Source organism: Mastigoproctus giganteus, chromosome 10 (assembly GCF_048544385.1).
Source record: "Mastigoproctus giganteus isolate SK-2022 chromosome 10, ASM4854438v1, whole genome shotgun sequence".
NCBI lineage: Eukaryota > Metazoa > Arthropoda > Arachnida > Uropygi > Thelyphonidae > Mastigoproctus > Mastigoproctus giganteus.
This window is the reverse complement of record NC_143584.1, coordinates 162,407,288-162,433,966: the sequence shown is the minus strand read 5'-3', so window position 1 is coordinate 162,433,966 and position 26,679 is coordinate 162,407,288. Positions and strand designations below refer to the sequence as shown.

Genomic DNA, 26,679 nt, shown 5'->3' with positions numbered 1-26,679 from the left:
CGACCGCCAGGGGTTCACATATAGCAGTTAGAGAAAAGATAAGTACAGCGAACAAATACAAAATGCTACAAAATACAGTTTACAAATTCAAAAGGCTACAAAATACCGATCACAAATGCAAAAGCAATACAAATACAGCATAAAAACGCAGAGCTAGACATAAATACAGAAATAAATACAACTTGGCCATATATCAGGGTTCAAGGGCTTTGATAAAGTTCTGTCTGTCCTTCTTGTTACTTATTATGCTGTCGATGTCGGCGTCCACACGGTTGAGGGCAGCGAGCATCTGCTTGGGAAGAAATCTCTCAGTGAGTACAAGCCTGTTGTGGTGAGCCACGAGTGCTGGTACCGACCTTAAGCTTGGCTGTGGAATCCTCCAAGAGCAAGCGTTCCAAATATTTGGAGATGATATCTGGCCTGTGATGAGTTTGGCTGTGAAGACCAGCCTCTTTTCCACGATCAGGAACTTCAACCTCGGGATGTCGAGTGCTTGTGCCATCATGGTGGTTGTGGTAGCGGGAGGTAGACGAAGCTTGTTATTGGCCCATTTCAGTAACCAGCATTCAGCGGTGTACACCCGCTTGAGGTTTGTAGGTGCAGCAGACGCCCATATTTCTGCACCATAGAGAATGGCGGGGTAAACGGTGGAGGTGATGAACATTTTGACAGTGACAGGATGTCGGACATGTAGCAGCTGCTGCTTTGAGATCCACCATAAACGAGAGAATTTGGTACTAATTTTGTCGATCTGGTTGACAAAGGACATCTTTTGGTCAAACAGAACGCCAAGATCTGTGTGCGAGGGTACATTTGGTATTCGTACCCCTGCGAGTGAAACGTTGAGTACTGTCGGCATGAATTTAAGGGAGAATATAACCTGGGAAGACTTCACTGGATTGATTTTTAGATTGAAGTTTGCCAGGTACAATTCTAGATCCTTAAGTTGAGAATTGATCTTGTTGCTGAGCTGAACGGGATTGTCGCCAGGGTTAATTTGAGTCAGCAGTTTGAGGTCATCGGCATAGCATAGGAGACCATTCATTGAGGCAATAATGGGCACGATGATAGCTGTGAACAGGACACCCCCCTGCGGTACTCCAGCAGTAATGTCGCAGGATAGGGTGTGTTGTTGCCGATGGAGAATAAGTATTCTGTGACAGAGAAGCGATTCCAAAAAGCACAGCATATCACCTCGAATGAGAAATTTCTCCTTAAGTAGGAGAAGCAAGGCCGGGATCGACACGACATCAAAGGCTGCGCTTATGTCAAGATATGTGGTTGCTAGCTCAGCTCTTTGTTCGAATGCTGAGAGGATGCGTTCTGTGGTGGCTGCCAAGTTAGTGACTGATGATTTTCCTGCGATGGCATAGTGGATTTCGGATGGTTTCGTCTGGAGGATTTGTTGAGTGATTGTGGGTAGCAAAGCCTTTTCAAGAGTTTTTAGCAGACAAGAAGCAACTGATATGGGTCTGAACTGATTGACGTTTGTGGCAAATTTGTTTTTAGGGATGGGGCACACTCTGTACTTATTCCACTGGGGTGGGAAATAATGCTCAGTGAGGCATCTGTTGTAGATCGAGAGAAGAGGGTCTATGATGAATGCGCTCAAGCATTTGATCATAAATTGCGGAATTCCATCCTCCCCAACAGTGGCTGTTGTGGGAAGGGAATTGATGGCACGTATGAGCTCCTGTTTCGTGATCTGGATAGTCCCTAGGACATCTGAAGGGTTTTCATAGTCAGACTGGACAACTGTGGATGGGACTGTGGTTGTATTTGAAAACCTGGCGATGCATTGTAGCCATTCTTGAGGATCAGGCATATGATTGGATCCACCATGTGGGGCAGCATAGAATGGCTTTCCTTTCCTCAGAGTGCGGTTAAGATTTACTTGGATTGCAGCAGCTTTCTTTCGATTAAAGTGGGTCCTGGCGCGGGAAAAGGCGATTCTGTCTTGACTGCCATTCGTAAGCTTCCATTTCTTATGTAGGACTTGTTTCATTTTGAAGCTGTTGTTGAGGTCAGCAGTCCACCACGCTCAGGAACGGGGAGTTACTGTTACTCGTTTGGTGGCAGCATAGTCGGTGACGGATTTAATCCAATTAGACAAGAGTGTCACTGCGCGGCTCAGGTCGCAGTCAATGAGGACATCCCAAGGAATGCAGGATGCTGCTTCTACACAGAGTTGAGGATTGAGGTATTTAGGTGCTGAAACATATTTGATTATTTTGTTGTCAGGGATGTTGAAATTTGGCACCTGCAATGACCACGTCAAAACTATAGGCTGGTGATCCGACAGGAAGAATGCATATATTCCATATCTATGGAATGGTTAAGGTATTTTCCATTTGTTGACCAACAATAACTTGCTTCCAAATCCTTCGAAGAATTCCATGTTATTTGCTAAAAATTGGAAAGCTCAGATCCAAATCCCATTTTGGACAACAGGAAATCGTTAAGGGGTTTTAAAGTAGATGTGAGCTAGCAGGGGTTAGTTGGACGTATAGAATTTTCTCAGGGACATTTGAGAGATTTCCATCCCGAAAAAACACAATTTAGAATACACGCATTTTAAAAGTAAACAAGAGGAATTTTATGAACTTTTTCACAAAGTGGCCGAGTTAGTCCCATTCAGGTGAGGATGACTTTATCTCCTGGAAATTCTGGTTATTCGTCCAATAATCAGCAAACCAAAGAATATACGTAATTAAAGACACTGACGCCCAATAGCCTTAGCTGCTTTGGCGCATATCCACACATAACCTAGGTTTACACGCAAAGAATCAATATTAAAAACTAGAAACCTTTGAATACATCATCATCATATGCCATATTTCCAATATTCATTTTACCTAAGCTCCAACGCGACTAAGGGTATGAGGTGACATTATGTCTGTAAATTGAGCGTGTCCTGTTGTCTAGTTTTTGTTTACTGGATGAAAAACCCGAAAAACCGACTAGCTCAGCCAAGTTGTGAAAAGATCCCATAAAAATTTCTTGGGCCATTGACCGAATTCGCACCCAAAAGCCTTTCCCATCCAGTGTGGGGAGAACGACGATTATATCCACTGCGATTATACCATTAATGAAAAGTATGGAGAAAGGGTCTAATCTACTAACATAATCGTCTAGGCTCTACCAACCACTTTAGGATATAATTGGTAAAATGCAGATAGAACTACTAAGATGTTTTTCATTTTATAAATATTAACGTATATTTCAAAATTTCTGTCTTACTTTGATAAAGAATATGATCAGCAGTCTTTTAGCTTAACATAAACAAGAAGTGGAGCTGTTTATTAAGTGGAGACGATAGCAAATAAAAAACTGAGAGAAAAAAGCGTTCGACAAAAGGGAACTGAATTTGTTCCAAGTTGAAGACATCACACATATTTTGTCTATCCAAGTACGGAAGTGATTTTCGTAGAGGGATGATCTTGATCATAAGTCGAAGGAATTGACCATACACAAGGAAGGAAGTAGAGCGATCTGGAAGTTAATACTTACAGCTTCTCCACTAAACCATCATCTCACTGTCTCTTCTGGCTACGGTAACTGATTGATTACGCTGCATGACTGGCTACTGTACGTTCCGTCGCTCGCGCTGTCTGTCGCCAAGACAAATGGTTAACCAATACATAAGTTCAGAACAAAAGAAAACATGACCCTTATCAACTTTTCCTTCTTTTCTCGTGTATTTTCGATAGCAAACATAACAAAGGGGATTAGATCCTGGATTATCCTAGTTTACTTATCCTTTCTCTACCTTTTGAATTATATCCCCCCTCCTCGAAATGTCCCTAGATTTCTTAGAGGTTGGATAGAAAACGGAAGGCTACAATAAAATGTATTTAATGGGATTTTGGCTGTGCGTTAACGTTCGAAGAGATATAAGAATCTTTTTTTCCAAAATATCAGCGCTGAAAGAGTCTAAACTGAATACAATCTTATATTGATCCTGTAATAATAAATATAAAACTATAGAAATACACCCAGTCTTTAATTATTCGTACTGCCCCAGAAGGATCGATACTAAAGTTCAACGAAATTATGCGTTCTAATATAGACGTAATTCAATTCCAAGCTTCAATTCCAAATCATAAAATCTCGAACATTATGGTAAACAGAAGGAAAGCGCTCGACCTTCTTTAGCTACCAAAATCGTTCGTCGATATTATAAACGTGGATTATACCAAACGTAAAGCACACTGAGCACGCCCTCGTCACCACCTAAGGCCTTCGAGACTGATATTTATCAAGTTAATAATTTGAAGTTTAACCTCAACATCAGTGTTGAAACAAAGTCCCTGCATTGAATGTTTGTGTAGATACTTACAAAAATAGTGACATTACCTCAGGTCAGATTACAGCTTCAGATCAAAGATCTTGTATCTACTCTGCAACGTTTCTTGGTCAGCAATTGCTCCCTAAATTTCTTCAGAAGTTGCCACAAATGTCGGAAACTGGTGTATACGTAGTCCTTGAAAAAACAAGATCTCGTATCACACAGTCCATCTCGTATCTCATCCTCTCTTATAGTCCTGGTATGATATAGTCCTTGAGATTGCAATCCATTTCCCAAGATCAAGGAACCGTTGCTTGGACAAACCAGAGGAATTCAATCCTCTCAGAGATGTAAGCCCCGTTCACTTTTGATTTCTAATTATTGGCTTGTCATTAAATGCTCTGTTGTAATATATGATAATTCTTGCACTTGGCCCTCGTTAGAATCACCGTAATCCCACACCGGAAGGAAAAGACCTGAGTTCGAGTCCCGTCGATGATGAGAGAAATTTTTATGGTCCTTTTCACAACGCGACTGAGTTAAGTCTCAGTCTAGGGCGAGGATAGCATGGTTTTTCTTCCCGGAAACTCAGGTTTTTCATCCAGCAAACAACAAATCGATCAGAGAGCACACGCAATGCTCCTAAGACTCTACTACTACGAGTACAATAACATCTTTCAGTTCTAATTACTTTGTAATTAAAAAGAAACATTATAAAAGGATTTTTGCAGTAAAATACTGCAGAACCGAAGTATTATTTTGTGTTAGCATAAGGATGGATATACGTCCATGGATAAACGGAATGATATTAGATATAGTAACTCGATTGCTATATCTGGCATCTGTGGTTCTTATCAAAAACACCACTCTTAACTGATTACCATTTGCACTTTCCTTAGAAAGGGAAACCTAACGATATCTATTCTTAGCCAGCATGAATGCTCTTTTCTGATTGGAGTTTTAGTGATTTATTGATAATAATGATTACTCTGGTGTATGCGACCCATATATCGCATAACTCCAATATCACTTATTTCTGTGGCTTGCTTCGAAAGACTGCAGCTGTGGAATGATTATCCGGAATCTAACTTTGTTTAAAAGCGATTCACTGGTTTATTTGAAAGGATTCCCCACAATAGAACTGTCCATTACCGTTGTATTAACTGGATGGTCTGTTTGGTGAAATCATTCGACATAAACATCTTAAAAAATACAAGAAAAATAAAGCAGAAATTAATATTTAAGGGTAGCAGGATTTATTAGACATCTTAATTACTCTATTATAATAACACATTTCGATATATCTTGATAGTTAACTATTTCCATCTTCTTCGGTTATTAAACTTTTGTATCTTCTTCAATCAAAAGCTCGAAATTTCTTTCGACTCTGATGCGATATATTAAAATGAGTTCGAAATACGCCAAGGGTTTAATATAGGCTCGCTCATATTGCTAGAAGCAATCCAGCTAGCTATATGAGTTGATAGGAAAATACCAGGAAGCTCGGATAACTTTTTTTTGAACATTTTAATTAAACCTTCTTCGCACGTCGCATCCTCTCTGTATTGCTTGCATAACGAGGTGTCGCTATAATTAGACCTTGGGTGCAGGCAGGACAGATTCCCTCCCCTCCAGGAGAAACGTAAAAATACTTTGAAGAGTAATCAGTAGCGACTTTTTTTCCATGCTGGGTTTTTCAAATATGTTTTTCTTTTAAGGATAGATATGATTGTTAAGGATAGATACGAAACTCGGGTTTTTCTTCCAGCAAACCGAAAATCGACCTGAGAACACACACAATTTACAGACAATACACAACGAAAAATATGGCCTTAGTCCCTCCTAAAACCCTACAATAATATTTATTGATATTGTTGTTGCTGTTGATTTTGTGCCAAAGGACTAAGGTCAGGAGGAGTCTCTACAGTACATATGATCAGTCTTCTTACGGTTTGCAAGATAAAAAGTACGCAACTCTAACCTGAGTCCTATTAACTCGACTATGGTACGAGAAAATCCAATAAGATCCTTCCATCCATTATGATGGTTCAAAACATAAGAACTGAACACAAAATTTATGACATAAAAAGTGACCAGAAATTTCATTGTGAAGAAGTTCCAAGAAGTGAAGATGCAAACATGGTGGCAGATATCTCAATTAATCAAATTATCAAGAATCAATTGTTGTTTATTCCATTAAATTACTTGGAAGTAAGAATTCTCCAACGAAAGTGCAAATGGGCGAAAATGAATATTTGAAAACACATTCCATTAGAAGTGAAGTTACAAATACTTCAGAAAATTCACACCGTGGACCACTGCATCTCGTGAGAACTTAAATGGTACTTATCTATCGGAGAACAGCGTTATTTGTAGTGGAACGGAAGGGGATGTTAATTGTCTTTACTCAATACGGAATTTAAACCTGACAATTAAACTTTCCTGCAAGTGTTAAACAAACAAGGCTAATAGGCTAGATAAGATATTTGCATAAGCGCGTTCTAGTAGATGTAGCATTGATTTTCATGCTTCGTCTGTGTTGCATCAGATTGTTCAATTGGTCGTTAAATAGAAGGGTAATCCACAACAGGTGGGTTAGTCGTGAGCATCCGGGACATTGCGTGCAGAGACAGAATGCAAATCTGCAGGTGAGAGACAGAGTAAAAGAGAGAGAGAGAGTGAGAGACATAATAACGAACTGGATTCCTCCAGTTAATTTACTGAAGCGATTCACGTGCATGTATGCACTCATGCGCAAAAGCTAAGGGACTCAGTACCTATAAATAAAAGTGCTAAGTAATATAAGTGTTTTAATATATTGTGCAGAAGTCTTGCTTTACATTTTATTGCTATACTATAATTTATTTATTTGATGCAGAAGTAAACTGAGTGGCCACTTTATTGGGCACGCCTACTCTTTTCACTCTTTTGGAGTTTGCACGTACGTTTGTTTCTCAAGTGTATTGAGATCAGTGCAAGAACGAAATAACACCCAGCCAACAGGATCTTGTGTTTCGAAACAGCTAGGTGATGGGAGAGCTCAACAGAGGCTGACAAGACTTCGGCAGAGTAACAGAAAGGCTATAGTCAGTCAACATTGTTAATCAAAGAAGTATTTTAGAACGTACAACTCGTTGTACCGTATCATGGATTGGGTATCGCAGTCGAAGACTGAATAGGATTCCATTCCTGTCAGCAAAAAACAAGAAGGGAGGTTACAGCGGGATCAGTGAATAATAAAGACAAATCTTGGTCTGACGATTTCGGGTCTTGATGTTTCATACTGATGGTAAGACCAGAATATGGAGAAAGAACCCAACTTTAAAGACCATCCTGCCAAGTACCAACAGTTCATGTTTTCGTGGTGAATATTTAGCCCCTTGATACCAGTAGATCAACGTATGGATGCCACACGTTGTATGGAAATTTTTTGGGATCAAGTGCATCCCATAATATCTGCAGTTGGAACACCCCATTCGCAGATCCATCTGCGAATGGGGTCTTCCAATAGGATAACGAGCCAAGTCAGAACGCCAGAATTGTGCATAACTAGTTTCAGGAACATGAATTGACTTTAACTTACTGTGGTGTCCTCTCCAATCACTATATCTCAATCCAGTTGAGTACCTGTGCGATGAGATTGAAAGACCTCTTTGTAATAGAGACTACAAACCATCCGATTTGTAGAAACTACGAAAGGCAGTTGTGTTAACGAGGACCTGCAGCTCTGTAGCACTCTTTTGACTTGAGTCCCCGTAAAGAGGAATCCATGCTGTTATAAGAGTTAAAGGCGGGATCTAGTTTCATTTGGTAGGTTTACTAATGAAATGGCCATTCATTATATTTAGTATTAATATTATTATTAGTAGTATCAGATGATACAAGAAAGCAAGCTTATAAAATATCAGCCAAAAAGAAAAACTTCTCACATCACTATCCATTCCCTCCAATAATTTTTCCAGTTCTTTCTTGAATTTATTCAAACTACCCATTTCCACAACAACAGATGGAAGTCTGTTCCAACAATCAACCATCCGCTGGCTGAAGACAATCTGATTGCTCGATGTGCCTAATTCTATTTCGTGAAACTCTTTCCAAGAATGAGAAAATTTTGCTCATGTGAGACTTGGTTTTCAGTAATGCATCCTGTGAAAGAGACCAACTATTTTTACATTCTTGTTGGTTCATTTTAGTGTTTTAAAATCCGGTTAAAGTGAAGTGGCGTTAAGTGAGACATTCGTGTATTTTAGTTTATGCTTGTGGCCAAACGAACGTATTTTTCTGAGTTTTAATTAATATTTAAAAACTATTTCTTGTTAATTTTTATTTTGCGTTTCTCTTTCGTGTTATTTTTGTTTTATTAAGGTCTACACCACTGTATTTTTGGAAAGCCAACTCCGCAACCTCATCCGTTGTTAAAAAATTATGAAAAGCAACTCAAAAGCAATGAAAAGTAATGATTTTGCATAGTAATTGATAAGGTACCCAATGACTTTGACTCGCATTATATCGCCAACTCAATACTCGCCTCCAAGAAGTAAGGGGGAAGAAGAACGGTGGCAAAATTCATGTTGACGCTCGTTGAGCCGTGCTTCTTGCACTTGTGCTGTGAGGTGAGCAGCACTGGCAGGGTGGCTAGAGGCAGAGGTCAATGAATGTCCCATTATATTCTAAATATATTCGATGAGCGATTATCTGATGAACGTGTAGCCAAGAAAGCATGCCAACACCACAGAGGGACTATCGGAATACGAGAACCGTATGTGGCCGGCACTGTTCTTCTGAAAAATATTGTTTGCGATGGAGCGTAGAAAGGGCAGAAGTACTGGTCATAGATTGGTTTCAACATAATGTCTTGATGTCACCATGCCATCAATAACGACCAGAAGTAAACTGCTATTGTAATTCATGGCTCCCCATAAGTTTCTAAAGACAACTTGATACTATTCTTGCCTCCAAGAATCCCTGTCCCTACACCACTACAGATGGTGACCCCGATAGGCTGGTACTATAAGCAGGTAAGACATCGGACGGAGAGAATGAAGCTCTACTTCTCTCAGTCGCCTGTTAATCGTGCTCCCAGACACAAGCACAGAGAGGGATGGCCAGAGACGAACAAAACATAATACGATGTTGTAAATCTAACGGTTTGAATTAAATTTGTTTCTGGCGCCAGTCGGCGGTTCCATTGTTCATAATCTTCTGACGTTGTTCTAATAACACCAAAACCTTGGCGATATATCCACCAACTTTCCAGTACCCATTGTTGCCAACTGCATCAACGATTCATTTGTCGTTTTGGCCATATACCTTCTAACAATCCAATAATTCTAGCTATTCCAAAGTCCACCAGTCGCATCTCAAAGTTATTGCACACTCGTAGACATCGTTTTCTTTGTCTGCTGAAGTTTACATGTTTTAATGGTACCTTCAGATTTCTGCGTTAAAGCAGTAACAGATATTGGACGATTTACTCACGTTCTGCTTGATGTGCCAGTCGTTTACATTCGTATTAACCACATTCCCATAAATTTTCAGGTAAATCCATCCACCCCTTCTAGATGGGGAAATTTCAGAGATTAAGAAGACACACTTGACTATATAAAATTAGCTATTTATGGTCTAAGGAAGACGATTATTTTATATAACGAGAAGCAAGAGCAACCATGTATGTGCAACTCGAAACTGTTTCTGAATGACTTGTTCCCTTCGTACAATTACTTTTTAAGTCGAATGAAATTCCTTTACAGATCATTTCTCAATTCCATTTATTCAGCAGAGTAGATCGTTTTCTCGTTCATTTGATTTTGAAAATGAAATAGATGACCCACTTAACAATACAAAGATTCATCCATTCAACTAATCTTTTCTCGAAGATTTCCTAAAGTTACCAAAGTAGGCTCAACCCTCGGAGCAGTTTGGCGATAATAAAAAGAAATATTCCGATTTTATCTCTGACAACAACCCTCTATAAAAAATATCGCTTTCATCCATTGGAAACATTATATAACAGCATTGTTTTGAAATGTTTGGAGCTCGTTTTTTCCATTTCATTGACTTTCAAATACTTGACTGCCTCGTGTTCTGCTTTTTATGTGCTCAAGACTACTCCCTTTCTAATTTCAGGTGATCCGGTGAACCACTCATCAGGAATAGTCCATTTCAACTAAAAACTTGCTGTATGAATTACAACCCAGTTCTAACACAATCAATACTTCCTTTGCTCAATATACATAATCAATGAAATGGCATCTGATTTACAAATGCAGAGGATTCTCTTCGATAAGATACTTCAAACCCATCGGAGTATTTTGAACGCATTATCCTTTGTCATTAATGTATTTTCGTCATATTTGATGAGAGATAATTAAGAAGCTATTGATGTACGTAGTCATCTATCTAAAAATCCGATAAATTCTTCAATAAATCATTTTGCTTTTGAAGAATTAATGGCTTAATCGATTATCTAGGTATGGTCCACACTAGGTAGGGTTCAAATTGCTTTCTGTATAAAAAAAAGTTCCTTTAATAACAATAAGGGGTCTTTGACGTCTATCCACACAGTCTGCAAGCTTTAAGATCAAAGAATAAAAATAAGACAAGACATAGGAGTTCTTAACCTGGAGAATAAACCATTTTAAACTGATCGCGTATTTATGGACATTGTAATAAAATTCTGCAGTCAAAAAGAATCGCTCAATTATGATTTTCTGGAAATGGCAAATTAATCACAGGAAATGCTTTACAATTTCTTCTGGGGCAAAAATAAGAAATAAATCGTATCTGCTAGCTTGAGAAAATCTCCTAGGAAATTCATCGCCTTAATGAAATTTCTTTTTGATGATACAGTTCTGGTGTTAGCTGTGATTTCCCTTCGTTTCTCAAATACCCACCTCCACGACACCTGCAATTAGTTTCCATAGGTACCTCATTAGATTTTCTTGAAAAATAATTATCTTGACGGCTACGGATGTTAACCGAGATCTTCAACAAATGTAAGGAATCATTGACTCCTCCTTCCAGCTTAATCTTGGTGTTCCGGAATTAATAGTGAGAGAGAATGGCAATTTGTCTTCAATAAAAATCAATGAACTTTAATTTGAATCTTTCTCTTGTCTAATGACAATTGTTTCAGTGATTGCTGCGAGTCAGGACCGGCGATCATTTGCTGAAGAACGTAGTAATATATTAACATCGCGCAGATTGCTAGAAGCAATCTGGTCTTCGAACAATCCAATCATTTGGGGAAAAAAATAATTCCATATTCGAAATAATGCATAGCATTGCAGATTTTAACAACCCTGCACTTTTTTTTTTGCTGACATAGAAGCCATAATTCACCTGCATTGTTTAACGAACCTTGAAGCAAAGCGCTATCTTGGCACTGGTGTTTAAGTTCCACTTTTAGATACGAAGGTTCTGTCTGTAATTTTCACACATAAAAGCCATTTTGTTATTGAAACTGTGATAACAGCCTACTTTCCCTCTGCTGGCCTCCCCTTCCAGGCAGGATTCGTGAGAAGTACTTCCACGAGAGCTTTCCCAACTGAGACATTAATATGACGTGTCTCTAAATTCAGCTTAGTGTGTTCTATGGTCGATTTCTCTGTTTTGAGTGATGAAAAATTTTAGCTTTTGGGAGGAAAAGCGTAGTTTTCTTAGGACCAACTAACTCCGCCAGTGCCAACAAATCCCATAAAGGTTCCTCCCATTTGGATAGGAATCAAACCAAATTTTTTTTCCATAAGACGTTGAAGATTATTGTAACCACTGTGCTTTCCGCTGGGACTGCAGATGAAGATTAAAAGGAAAAATGACACAAGATGGAACCCGAGCAGATTATAGCAACAAACCTGGAAAAATAAAATAGTCTAAAAGCCTGTCCACGACCGTTCTAAGATCACTTCTCCATAGGACAACCAATATATACAGAGTGTATTTCAAAATTATGTGGGAAAAAATGTAGGAGAATATTCTACAGCTAAAAATAAAAAATCTTATAAGCATGCGTCTCAGAAGTCTTTATTTCCGAGATTTTAAACATTCTTCATAAATTACAAAAATGAGTTTTAATCTTCTACGACATGAATCATACCTATTACTCAATCGTAAGTAACCAGTCTTACAGAGAACGTGCCAGCAGTGTCGACTTCTCTGTTACTTCAGTTTCAGATTCTATGACGACTGCCCTAGCGTTGTTTACAGTAGGCATTTGTTAAACTGGTACCATGGTATCCATTTTACGGTACGCCTGTATAAGAACCGTTTCCAGAAGATTGAATGGAAGCAGAAAGTTGTCAGTGGTTCCTTTTGCAATGCACACGTGATCCTCAACTTCTCACCATGTTCTGCTTACTGATGAATCATGGTTTACAGGAAATAGAATGCTCAGCTCCAGAAACATTGTGGGCCGAAGAAAACCCATGTACGATTGTCCCTAATAATTATCAACGTATCTTTTCCTTAAATTCCGAGTGTGATGTTTTTGGGACGATCTTAGTGGTCCTTATTTTTCACCAGCAAGGCTTTCAGTAATGGCAAGCCTACATTTTCTGTCGAACAATTTGTGGGAGCTATTGGAAGACATACCCTTCGAAAATCGGCAGAGAATGTTGGTTGTTGTAGGGCTTTAGCCGCATGAGCAACTTAGGCCATATTGTGCCGGCTGTAAAATGTTTTCTGGATGAAAAACCCGAGTTTTCGGGAGAAAGAAACATGCCACTCTCGCCTGAGACCGACTAACTCTGCCATCTTGTGAAAAAGACCACTAAAAATTCCCAGCGCGTCATTGGCGGGATTCAAATTCAGATCTTTTCCAGACGGTGTGCGAAGAACAAAGGATATGGAAATCGTGGATTCCTCGCGATGAATGCTGCATAGAACCAAATGGATCTCACTTGAACAGCTGTTTTAGATTTTTTCCTCCTATATTTTCATGCAATAAAGATTTGAGACAATGAATCTGGATGATCATACCTTTTCGTCAATGTTTAATATACACGTTTCTTTAATATATTTTTAAATATTTGCCGATCTACCCATCAATCTGTGTGGTATTTTTGTTTCTCTGGAGCTATTTCCAGATTGCCAGAGAGAGAGAGAGACAAAACAGACGCGCTAGAAACACAAATATTTCACCACTTGTAATGTGGTTTGCCTAAGAAGCTTTACACCTTCTCTGAAATATCTGAGATACACACACTATTGTAGAAATTTTCATCTCCTTTTCACAAATATGTAGGTCAGTGGCACATTTGTAGCTTATACTCCAACAAAAGATCACTGACGTAGTATTGACTTCATTACAAATTAATACTTTTAATAATTAAATACTTTTAGTACAATTAATACTTTATTAAAGTCCTTAAAGATTCTTCAGACTCATCTGCAAAACTAAATAACAATACCCTAAAAGAACGTCGAAGTTCTAACTTTACCACAAAGTCCCATTATTATTTTATAAAAATGAAATGAGTAATTTGAAATAATCGACTTTTCTCTTTATTACTTAGCTTTTGAATGCTATTGTATTTTACTCTCCTTAGAAGAGTGTAGTAGGGCATCTTATATACGAGTCTAGACAGCAGTTGAAAAGTAGTAATCGAAATGGATTTAAGGTCTGGAAGAACTAATGTTTTCTTGACAAAGCTAAGAAAGACCAGACCGTTGAAATGTGTCAAAAGAAATTTACTGAACGTCTTCGGGGACAGGGGAAGTTCCTTATAATTTTGGCGTCTGGAAGATCGAAGCTAAAAGGTTTCTGGAAACGGATAGTGGCATAGCAACACGCCACGTAAGCGTGAAGCAACTTTTTATGGACGCCACAAGAAAACACGAAAGAAAGAATTGCATAGACATTTAGATTAGTTAAAGAATATTTTATTCTTGGTGTTTTAAAACCACGAGGTTACTATTTCCTTATCTTCGGATGCTAATAATTGACAGGGATGAGAAAGAACCAAAGAATTACTTTTGTTTTGGGTTTCAGAAGATCATTAAACATTCTGGACATGATGTTCAATTGATCCGAAGATCTAACGTTAGATTAAATCAATCTAATTATGAATAAAACCCATTTAATACGAATACCATACACGAAAATAAGATGTTTATATCCCTGAAATTGAGTGAAGAAGAAATACCGAAGAAATAAAATTCAAAATTTGGTTCCTTGATAATTTTTCTTGGCCACATGTTCTTTAAATTGAGAAAGGAGAATACTTCGCTTGTAGGGATATTTCTTTTCACGAGGAGACAGAAGAGACGTCGAAGCTAAAGACCAAAAATATAAAAATGCAATGAATACAGTATATATCGTGTCGGCCCTATAAAGCTGTCGTCAGGAGATATCGATTACTTAAACTTCTTAAAGAAAAACTGGTTTAAGAATTTGGCCCGTTTCCTCATTTTTCGCGAAAACTCGAGACATTCCTAGAAGCATGAACTTCAAAAGCATGATATCGTCTCCTTCAATACATCCCATGATAAAAAGCACCATGAACTTCAGCGCCTTCGGATGGAAATTATTATTTTCAAACTGGTTCTAATTTATAGCTTCTTCCTTCCATCGTGAAACTTTTTCCAGGCTGGAAAGCTACTCAGGGGTGTTATAAATTGCGCTACCTAAACAACTCGGGCGTCCTTAATTAAAAATTTAAACCCTTCGGTTATTTTAGTAGTTATTAAAGCTAATGAGATAATTTTTAATTAGTAATATCTTTCTATGTTTTAATTAAGCAATTATCGTAGACTTTGTGATCGTCCAACACAATTTGTTGAAATCGCTAATGCATAAATATTTTTGTTGCAGTTTTTTTGTTTTGTTATTAAATGTCCACGATGTCCTTTAATAAATTTACAGCGAGTATATTTAGTTGGATTCGAATTAAGCGAAGATTAAAAACACGATTTTCAAATCAGTGGGATCTTTAATATTTTTAAATATTTATTTGAAACGTAAATTGCATTAAAATATTTGTTAAAAATTCTTTGTTTTTAACCATCATTTATTTCTGCATTTAAAATATAATATTCACACTCGTTGTTGTTGCAATAGGGTTTTAGGAGCATCAGCGACTAAGGCCATATTGCTCAGTGTACTCCGTCTGTAAATTGCGTGTGTTCTGAGGTCGATTTCTGTTTGCTGGATGAAAAACCCGTGTTTCCAGGAGAAAGACCATGCTACCTTCGCCTGAGACCGACTAAGTCAGCCACGTTGTGAAAAAGGCCATACAAATTCCTCTCGTCATCGATGGGACTCGAATTCGGGTCTTTTACGCCCGGTGTAGGGAGGACGACCAACTGTGCTACCCACTGGTGAATACTAAAGAGACCTTGACCGAATTTTCAGAGAGTTTTGAAAACAAAGAAGGACGATCTCAGGACTACAGTACTGCTTGAACTTCACTTGTTAAAATTTTTGACGCAATTCATGGATGAAAATTCTTTCTTTTTAACAGGTACTTGCCTGAATTGAAACGCAAATCATAACTACCTCCAGAGTCCGTTTTACTTTTAATCGATGCCTTTATTAAGTACTATCATACATTGGAAAAGCAGACATTCTCTTACAATACAAGATTTAGATGCTGATTTGCTCTGAATTATAACATTACTGATGGGTACTCACATTGTAGCAAAGTCTTGTCATTTACAAATTGGTGGCGACGATTGTCTTCAAAGACGAATAGCAGTCTTTGAAGAAATTTCTTTGGAACTGTGCCAGCTACAGTGAAATGTGACCTAGTCATTGAATGTTGTCGAAAACCAGATCATGTTTATATTGTATTTTTTGTTGTATTATTTTTCTCCGTTTTTATCATCCGACTTTTATTTCTTAATGATTATTAAATTATGTTGAAAGACATTTTAATTATCTGTGTGGCGTCATTATTTGAAAAGTTGCTTTTTTATGTTCTAATTATTTCTTAAAATTAAAGGAAGAGAAGCCATCCAGAACAGACCTTCTTGGAAAAACTGTTATTATATGGCTTCTATAATTGGGTATATCTACTGACCCTGTCTCGCGACTGGCAGTAAAGACAGAGCTTGGTAGTTACTTATGGAACCGTTCACGACAGAGGACAACAACAACAACACAACCAACAGTTCCTTGTTTATTTCCAATATATACTTTTATTTGTAGTTATCCTACCAACAGAATCATGGTCACACTCTCCTGGTTGCTTTTACAATTAAAAGCTGCAGCTAGGAGACTCTGGTGTGTCTAACCAACATATTTTTCGACTAGTTTTCTCTGCAGAAAGAGAACTTTAATTGCACCCATCCTGTTTATCCCTAACTCATATTTACTTAACATTTCTTTTCTCTTCTAATAATATTCTTTATTCCAGCAGCTTTCCTTTTTTGTCCTCATGTCTGCATTCATTTAATGTCATATTGCGGATCTAATTTACTGCCTTCTGCCCCTGAAAATTCTGTTTTAATTTGAATATAAGGAACTGTTGTTTTTTAGCCAGACATCATAAGTATAATTATGAATTTTCGTATTTGAAAATTACGTTTGAACAATGCCAAACTTTCTCTCTTTTTTTTTGTTTACGCTTTAGATTAAAAGATATTTGCGTGGTCTACTTCTATTTCCTATTATCAACAAAATTTAATGCCAACCGACTCCTTATTTTCTTGGTCACCTGGTTTCTGCTTGGTTTTTTCACATAACATTTTTGGAAACCAGCTGTTAGTCGTACAGGAATCTCCTCAGTTTCCAGTATTGAAATTCAGAACAGCGTCTTAGCACGCTACTTTTCTTGACGTTCGAAGCTAAATTAGCATAAACTTTATTGAGAGAATACCTTCATTTCTTTAATTATTTTTCCAGGGTTTTATCCTGCCTCCTTGGACACATGTGTGATTGGTTGAATAATAACCATTTCCTCAAAGACATGAAATATCAAACAATAAGTACTGGTAATGTCTTAAATCCAACGAGACAGAAACAAGATGCGAGTGACAGTGATGTAGTCTATAAATTCAGACTGTGAGTGGGCTCAAGCAGCTATCTGAGTTTTTTGCATTGAGCAGTGGGCATGGAGTAGGATATAAGTCCGCGTGATAGAAAATTGAACTCATCTGCACCTCAATGATGAGAGTCACAAACAGTCCATAACAACTTCATATGTGTATCGAGTACTTCTTTGATTGCAATCGTTGAACTCCGTATGGGAAAGACCTGGTTCAAATCCCTTTGAAAAGTCGAATTATTATGGTCTAGTTTCACACCATGGCCGAATTAGTCAGTGTCAATCAAGGGGACACGACTTTTTCTCAAGGAAATACTAATTTTCAATAGGTAAAACAACAATAAAATCTACCCTACGATTTACAAAGATTACATACTAACTTCTCAAGGTCTTAATTGCTTCCATGCTAATGTTCATTAATAATTTTTATTGATTACGCAAGCAACAATATGCTATTCTTTACTCTGAGCACGAGGATGATTTTTACTGATTAATCAAGATTATTTAATCCGCTGATTAGGTGAGAAACGCCATCTTGGGTAGCACAGTTGGTTAGATCACCATCTTACCTACACCGAACCGAAAAGGCTTGAGTTCGAGTAATGTCAATGACTTGAAACATTTTTATGTGCTTTTTTGTCCCAACGTGGCCGAGTTGGTCTCAGGCAAGAACAGCATGGTTTTTTTCTCCCAGAAACTTGGGTTTTTCGTCCAGCAAGCAGAAAATCGACCTTAGAACACACACAGTTTACAGGCAGTATTCATCGAGCGATATGGCCTTAGTTGCTGATGCTCCTAAAACCCTACTACAACAACAAAACATAAGAAACATTGTCTTTCAAAATAAACACTCTCTTACATTTCAAATTGCGCTCAGGTAATGCTTTCTTAATAAGCAAATACCAACTCATAGAGATGAAAAATTAAACGTAAAATAATCCTCGCGGTAGTTATAAAGGCGCTAACTTTTTTTCTGGAAGTGTATACTGCGCTATTTATTTTTGCTTCATTAGTTTGATGACACGCTTTCAAGTAATACGTCTAGAAGCAGTTGCTTGTCCTTTCAGTTGCTCACTACTCTTCGTCAGTGATGTAAAGAATTCTCGTGTCTCAAGAGAACTTTGTGTTCTGTGCAACTCCCACTTTCCATGGTTCGCTCTACTTCATCGTGTTTTCCACCGAGATCCGTGCAGGCATTCTCTGTTTGTTATGTGAGAGCCCGTGTACATGCGCATACAGCAGACAGAGGGGATGATTGAACGAGTCTGTGAATACCACCAAGAAAACAGTAACAAAAGAAGAAATTTCTGCGAAAGGATGTAACGAGAAGTTATCGAAATTTAAAAGAAATAAAAAGTGAATATATTTTCATGATAAATTGCTTTCTGATGACAAATGTTTTTTGACTCATTCAGATCCTTTCAAAATCCATAATTAATTACTCCCTAAGATTCATATCGGTGATTTCACAGCGTGTAAATCTATGGTATAAATCTTTGATTTACATCCTCGTGGTTGTTGATGCAGTGGTTATAATCCCCGTCTTTCCAGAATGTGTGAAAAAAACGGTCGCATATTCGAGTTTGGTTTCTTTCTCCCTCCACAGAGGGGAAACTTTCTCCATCTAGAGAGGAGCGAGTTTTATAGGCATTTTATACACCGTGGCCAAGTTTGTCGGTATCGAGAAAGGTTCAAGGTTTTTCATTCAATGAATATAAAATTTCATCCAGCAAGCAATCAATCAAAAATCAAATCCAGTCAAAAATCAGATCAGTGGATTTGATTTTTGTCTTCTTCCTCTTATACTCATTATATTTCTTGTATTTCTAGCAATAAGAACTTCTTCACGTTCGAAGGTAGACGCAAAATATTTATTCAGTTTGTCAGCAACCTGAACAGGGTCATCAGTTATCACCTTCACATATCATCCAATTTATGAGTTTCTCTAATACGTTAAGTGATCTTCGTAATTTTGGTTTACTCCTTTAAGACTTTTACAACGTGTGGCTGGTCATGCAGCGCTTCAGTGAGCCAATGACTAGTGTTACGTCATATGAGAAGAGCTGAGAGCAAAGAGAGGTAGAGAATGCCCAATATGGATATAGATAGAAAGAAATGTATGCTTCATTAAATCTATGGTCAATCGCTTCCATAAATAGCTACTAACTGACGCATAAACAACAGATTTAATTCCAGCCAATCATGATTTCTGCCATCATTATAGCAAGTTATACAACTCATCAGCTGCTTATTAATTCATATCATAAAATTAGATGACGCGAAATGATGGGTCTAAAAGATCGGTTTAAAATTTGCCTTAAATATCAATACCATTGGATTGTTCTATAGGTTTCTAATTCTTTGGCACATCAGTATATGCTAATCTGAATATTTTAAATTGCCTATAAACTATATTCGCGCAGTTAACGTCTTGCTGTGAGTTCTCTTCCGATCAGTCGATGGACAAACCACAATAATCATCCACACTGCAATTATAACAATTTCTATTCGATGTTAAGCCAAACCTTTTGCATTCCTCCCTCTTAATTTCCTCGCTTCCTCTCAGGATTAAATTTCATTTTAATTAATGCCCATGTGGAAGAACGGGAGGGCCTACCGTTTACAAATCGAGAGCTTCGGGCTTTTGCATTCAACCCAATTACCCATGCTTCCGTCTTCCGCTTTTTTCTTTCTTTCTTTCTTTCCCGGAGTGCTGTCAACTGAGACACGACTGCCTATAAAAACACAAAAAGGATAAAACTCTCCAAAAAAAACTTAACATGTTGTTGTCTTAGCTGTTTCGAAAACAACTGAAAGTAAGGGTTTTTTTTCCTTCATCTCTCTCTCTCCATTTAATTCATAAAAAGTAAAATTTTAGTATTTTTGTACCCGCGTGATTCACCTTGTATAACTGAAATGTCTTCTCTTTTATAGATTATACATGTAGTAAGAAAAAAAAAGGAAACTAAATCGAATCGTAATGGATACAGAGGAAGAAACAAAACCGGACTTCTCTTTGGATAAACAATAAACTTGTCCAGTAGAGTGTTAAAGATGGCTTTGTGATTTCAACAATGATAGGGATCAGATTAGTAGGAGCAGCTATTACGTTGTTGGTATACACTGCTGATAAACAGGTATTATGTGATTTTTATATAACTTTGTAGGTACAGAATGATTCATCCGTCCTCCAACATTAATGAAGCATTAAGATTCGCTGTATTTTTTGAAAGAGCTTAGCTGTTCAATTATTAATGTCTCTTATATCTTGCTTATTTAATGTTTATTATTTTAAAAATTTACTATCTCACTGGTAGACCATGTATCGAGACTCGTCACTCCGAAGAATAGCTTTCCATTGTTATACCATCCAAGACTAGGGGTCCTCACACCAACCAGAAAGCATCTGGCATTATTAGTCCGTGTGATTAGTCTTCTGGACAGTTGCACGACCTTGGTAATCCATATAATGCAATATCTTGTGCACTTTACTGGTGCTGACACGTATCCCAATCGTCTGAAGGCCTGTGTGCAGCGACAACGTCGACTTGAGTTACGAGCGGATCATTTATCGCAGAGTTCTTCTGTCTCTTTCACTTTCCTGTCAGTTTCGACAAAGTTTTTTTAGTACCAGCCGGTTCCATTTGCAGATTTTGACGCTGAAGGTCTATTAAGTAAGTCAATAAAGGCATCTTCAATTCCCAATCTTTTTTAGCGTCTTCTCGAAGGCCTAAGAATACAGACACAACCTAAGAGCATATTTATGGTTGTGTCTGACAAGTGCTTGAGTAGGACTTAAGCAAGACATCGATTTTAGTCGCTATAAATAAGAAAAATAATTCAAAATATGAGATATTCAAATGACAGTGTGGTTTTCAAACCTCATTTGCTTATGGATATGTAAAGTGATGCTTCTGCGCTATTTACAACGTATTAATTTCAACTCTACGCTTTCGTGTCTTAACTCCGCGCTGTTTTTTGGCCAACTATTTTGTTACCATAGTAACCCGAAGGACACTGTAGTCAAAGATAACAGCACCAGCCACAGAAGAAGACAGCTGTGTCTGCTTTGCGAATTACGGGGAAAAAAAGATTTCGCTTAGACAAGCTGAAAAGAAGAAATTCTTAATGCAGAATACTTCTTGAGATGTTTTCTTTGTCTTAAGCATTTTTCATACAAGTGATTCTGTTCTTAGTGTTTACGTTGATGTAACTTAGGACCCGGGAGGAAAATATAAAACGCCAACTGCGCGATGAAGAGGGAAATTTCTTTCACACACAGGATGTAAAATCCAAGACGTTTCTCTCTGATGTTTTTACTGATCTTCATCATTACATTTCAAGCAGATAAGTGAGAGATCGAATCACATCATAGTGTAGAACAAGAATGGAGGGCCCTGAGAAAAGAAAGATTTTCAGTCTGTGGACCTAACCACTATTAACAACACTGTTACTATGGAAGTTATGTTCAGCACAATCGACTTAATTAACACGCTTTTAGAACAGAACGCCTTCGTGATCCCACAATGACAAATTTAACGAAATGTGATATCCAAGATTGAATAAAATGTGAAGAAAAATACTTTTTATTCTTAATTTTTAATAAATTCCGGAATTAAAAATATTTTCCCCGTAAATCTTTTACCAATTACTTGGTACGCAAGTAGTTGAAGGAATCTCTTATGAACACTAGTACAACAGCAAATAACAAGTTGATTTTGGGATGGAACCCTAACGGAACTACTTGAAAAATATGAAACACGCTTCCACAAATACTCTGTAATAATTCTTATTATAACTGTTAACCTGCCTGTGATATAATAATAATAACCAACGCTGGTTATTATTATTACCCACTGGCAACCTGAAGAAAATCCATGGGGAAAAATCAGGAAGTACACGGATCTAAGACAGGAGATCAAAGAGATGTGGCATATGCAACAAGCAACGACCATCCCGATCATCGAGTCAACCACAGGTATTGTGCCAAAGACCCTACATAACAGCCTAGCAGCAATAGGTCTCCCCGCGAACACCTACAAGGAACTCCAGAAAGTCGCAATCCTGAACACCTGTACGATAGTCAGAGAGTTTCTCGACCGACAGTAACATCAGACATAACAACAAACACCCTGTGTACTTGATAGCAATACCCGTCACGAGGTGGAACCCGCAATCAGGAAGAAATAATAATAATGAAGAACCTGATAGCTCCTGCAATCTTGGAAAAATCAAGCAGGTGAGCGACCAACTACAAAGAACAAGGAATACAGACACATCCAAAACAGAACTAGAATAACATCCGAAATGCTGGTCAAAGATGTTCAGCTTCACACACACCAGGGGCTCACAGCGGAGCAGTTCATCCAGATGATAAAGCGTCCTAACACAGTCTCAGAGTCTCTGACTCAAGGAATCACTTAATGAAGACTAAGGACAAAGACACCACAAACCTGGAGAAATACAGCCTAATCACCTGTCTCCCAACAATGTTCACGATCCTGATCAGCTGCATAATAACAAAAAAAGATATCAGACCAATTAGAGAATCAGAATATCATAGCCGAGCAGCAGAAGGGATGCAAGCAAATGAGCAAAAGACGCAAGGAGCAATTTACCATTGACGCGGCAATTATGGAGCAAGCTTACAAGAAGCATCGCAACCTGTACACGGCCTAGATCGACTACCGCAACGCTTTCGACTTCGTACTCCAAAACTGGATGGTAGAGACACTGAAGATTCACAAAGTCAATCCGACACTGACACACTTCCTGGAAGCAAGCATGGCGAAAGGACACCACGATCAAGGTCGAGAACATCACGACCAGACTGATCAACATCAAAAGAGGAATCTTCCAGGGAGATGCCTGAACCCACTGTGATTCTGTCTAGCACTCGACCCCACTGTCCACCATGCTCAACAACAGCGAGTATGAATATACCCTAAAAGAAAGGAGGAAGGACCTGTATACCCTCTCTCACCTGATGCACATGGGTGACATCAAACCCTGCGGAAACCGAGAATCAACTCCAACAGCTATGCCAGATCACCGAAGAATTTATCACTGATATCAGGATTCAATTTGGACTACACAAATGCAAGATCCATGGATTGAATCAGGGGAAATCCAGTCGGGCGAAACTACCAACTGAAGACTTGTGAAGAGATTGATAGAGGGAGAGACCTACAAGTATCTGGGGATGATACAGGCTCAACAACTAGAACAAAAGTAAATCAAGACCAGTCTCGCTGAGAAGCCTGCTAAAATCAATGCTGAATAGCGGAAACATACAGTCCCTGCCCTGGTGAAGCAGCGAAGTTAGCCATGACGGCCGCACCCCCTGGACAGACCTAGAATGGAAGAAAACCAAGAATATGCAAGAGATGACAGATTGGGAGATTCCCCTTCGGGATCATAGATTGAACCAACACTGAGCTGGAAGAGATTATGAGCTAGATCAGGATAATGATGGCCAACACCACCCAAAGTCGACCATCCAGAGACTGACCATAGCCCGGGAAGTAGAGAGGATGAATTTAACAGACCTAATTTAATAACAGTAGGCGATTACTTCCAGGAAAACACAGCGCCAATCTACAAAGCCATAAGGAAGAAAGACAAATGGCACACACCGCAGAACCTCAACAAGGAGATTCCACTCACACAGACAGAAGAAACAAAGACAGAAAGATAAGATTGAAGGCACACCATGGCAGACATTACAATGACCTCGGACAACATAGATAAGGTAGCTTCGAACAATGACTCACGAGCGGAGCTCTTCTCCGAGACGGAAGGATTCGTTTTCGCCATCCAAGGACAGGAAATTAACACCAGAAACTACAGGAAATACATCTCCAAGGAGTACGGAGTGACAAATAACACATGTCGCCGATGCTATCTGGTCCCAGAAACAGTCTTTCCAGCAAGTCACCGCGGGATGCAGAATTATCACCCAGACAGAGTACACTCATAGACATGACCAGCTTGTCAGGATAATCAGAAGCTAGCGCAAAATGATCAGGAAGTACAGGGACCTAACACAGGAGGTCAAAGATGTGGCATATGGAACAGGCAATGATCATTCTCATTGCCGTGTCAACCACAGACCTGATGTCAAAGAGCCTCCATAGGAACCTAGCGACAATAAGCCTCTCAGAGAACATTTACATGGAAATCCAGAAAGCTGCGAACTTGAACACCTGTAGGATAGACAGAGAGTTGCTCGCCCAATAATAGTAACCTGATATGAAAACCACCCCACGCACCAGTTACCATTACCCGGCGCGGGATGGGAAATATCCATTAGGATAAGAAAGGGATAATACTAATTCATGCACAATGGCTCTTTCTTTTACTCACTCCCACACCTTTGGTCTGCTTCGGAGGGCTCTCTAAAATACGAGCCCAGAAATAGTGCCTCAGATACCTACCCAAGTTCGGCCACTATCTTAGTGAGCAAATTTTAGAACATTTGCACATAGCTTAGTTAGAGATTGACACGTATCATTGGACGCGATGACTAACTTCACTTCACTAGTACTAAAAAGCTAAAAAACATAAACAAATCAAAAGCCTTTTATTATCAAGATTCAAGACTTAATATATGTTAATAATGCACAAACACTGGACAAATTTCGATCTGAAATTGAATTATGCAAATTAGTTCTGACTGAACAAAAATGTCTCGTGAAATAATCATGGAAAGATACTATAACAGAGCGTGATCTTCGTGGGTAGCAATAAAGAACTGATCCCTTCTTTAATTAATGCTGGACTTGTAAAACCCCATTCTTGCGTAAAGGCTCCCACAAGGCTCGTTTGGGTTTCTGAGAAGTGATATGTTTCTAGCAACGTTTCTAATTAGAGCATCCTGGGTATGCTCTATTGGACCGATGTCTGGAGATCTGATTGCTCAATCCATACAATCTCTTCCACTGAAAGTATTGGTTTGCTATGGCTCTCTCTAAATCGATGGTGCCATTCATTTAGAGAGATCTGTTTTCTAAATAGATTGTGCTCAAATGTGCCGATCTGTTGATAATAAACAAACAAACAAACTCTCGTGTATACTCTGTACTGTCACTACAGTCAGACGTATCATTGCAGAAGAAGTGCCTTTAAAAGAAATTCTGAACTCCGGTCCACGGTGTTGCCTTTAGACAGTGGATCGGTGCTTCCCATGCGTATACGAGTATTATTTCTCTGCAAAGGCTGATCATGTCATCGTGCAAATCTATAAGGGAATCCTGAAGCCCAATAATACACTGGTGTGCAAAAGTTAAGGACCAACACTATTTCTAAAGGTTACAACCACAAAATCAAACGAAACAGCCTGTGGTGATTTGATTGACATGCAAAAATTTGAGTCGTGATGAGAGGGCTCACATAAACAGATAAAAGCAGCAGTTCAGCAGGAATGTCAAATTACCGAATGGCGAGCACGATTGTTACAGACGTTCGATGGGTTTCATATAGTGTTACAGACAACGAAATGGCCAGTAGACAACATCTGGATGACTTTACCCCGGGTCGAATAATTTCGAAAGCTCGAGGAAGGTCGAAGTGCGAGGAGTGTGGCTGCAGAGTTCGGTATCGCCCATAGCATCGTCTCACGTGCGTGGTCGACCTTCAGAACGACTGGTACAGTTGTTCGAAAGACCAGTGGTGGTCGTCCACGAAAAACAACGTCCAATGATGACCACTATATTCTCCTACAGGCCAAGACGGACCGACACCAGACAACGGGATCCATTGCAAACCAACTGCACAGGACGCAGGATATCGCGGTTTACTGGCCAGGCGACTCCACAAAGGTAGACTTTTTGCCCGACGGCCAGTACGCTGTGTCCCTTTAACACATGTCCATCGGAGACACCGTTTGCAGAGGTGCAACTAACACAAGGACTGGACAGCAAGGCAATGGGGTAAGGTACACTTTACTAATGAGAGTAGATTCAGTCTCAGCAGCGATTCTGGGCGTCAGCTAATCTGCCGAGAGGTTGGCAGACGGTATCATCCCGCAAACATCACTAAAAGGGATCGATATGGCGGTCGAGGTGTTCTCGTCTGACGAAGCGTTATCTTGGATGGACGTACACAACTCCAGATACTGGAAGGCGATACTGTAACCAGTGCACGCTACTGTACTGAGGCAATTCTACCCCGTGTGCGTTTGTTCCGAGGTGCCGCTGGCCCCGAGTTCGTGTTTATGGATGATAACACCACACCCATCGCACTGCAGCTGTTGATATGCTTTTGGAAAGTGAGGACATTGTTCCTATGGATTGGCCTGCCCGTTCAACCGATCTAAATCCCATCGAACAAATATGGGACGCTCTGGGGAGACGACTAGCAGCACGTCCACACCCACCAGAAAATGTTCACCAGCTGAAGATGGCGCTG

The 26,679-nt window shown here is 39.0% G+C and overlaps 1 protein-coding gene across 1 annotated transcript in view; it reads left to right on the top strand.

Moving 5' to 3' along the window:
* Positions 1–26,679, top strand: part of LOC150079437 (calcitonin gene-related peptide type 1 receptor-like) — a 142,866-nt gene that overhangs the window by 44,102 nt on the left and 72,085 nt on the right. Inside the window, exon 2 of the mRNA XM_090383900.1 lies at positions 20,206–20,408. Within this exon, the coding sequence (XP_090240026.1) occupies positions 20,346–20,408 (63 nt within the window). The 5' untranslated portion in view covers positions 20,206–20,345. The remainder of the gene's footprint in view (positions 1–20,205; positions 20,409–26,679) is intronic.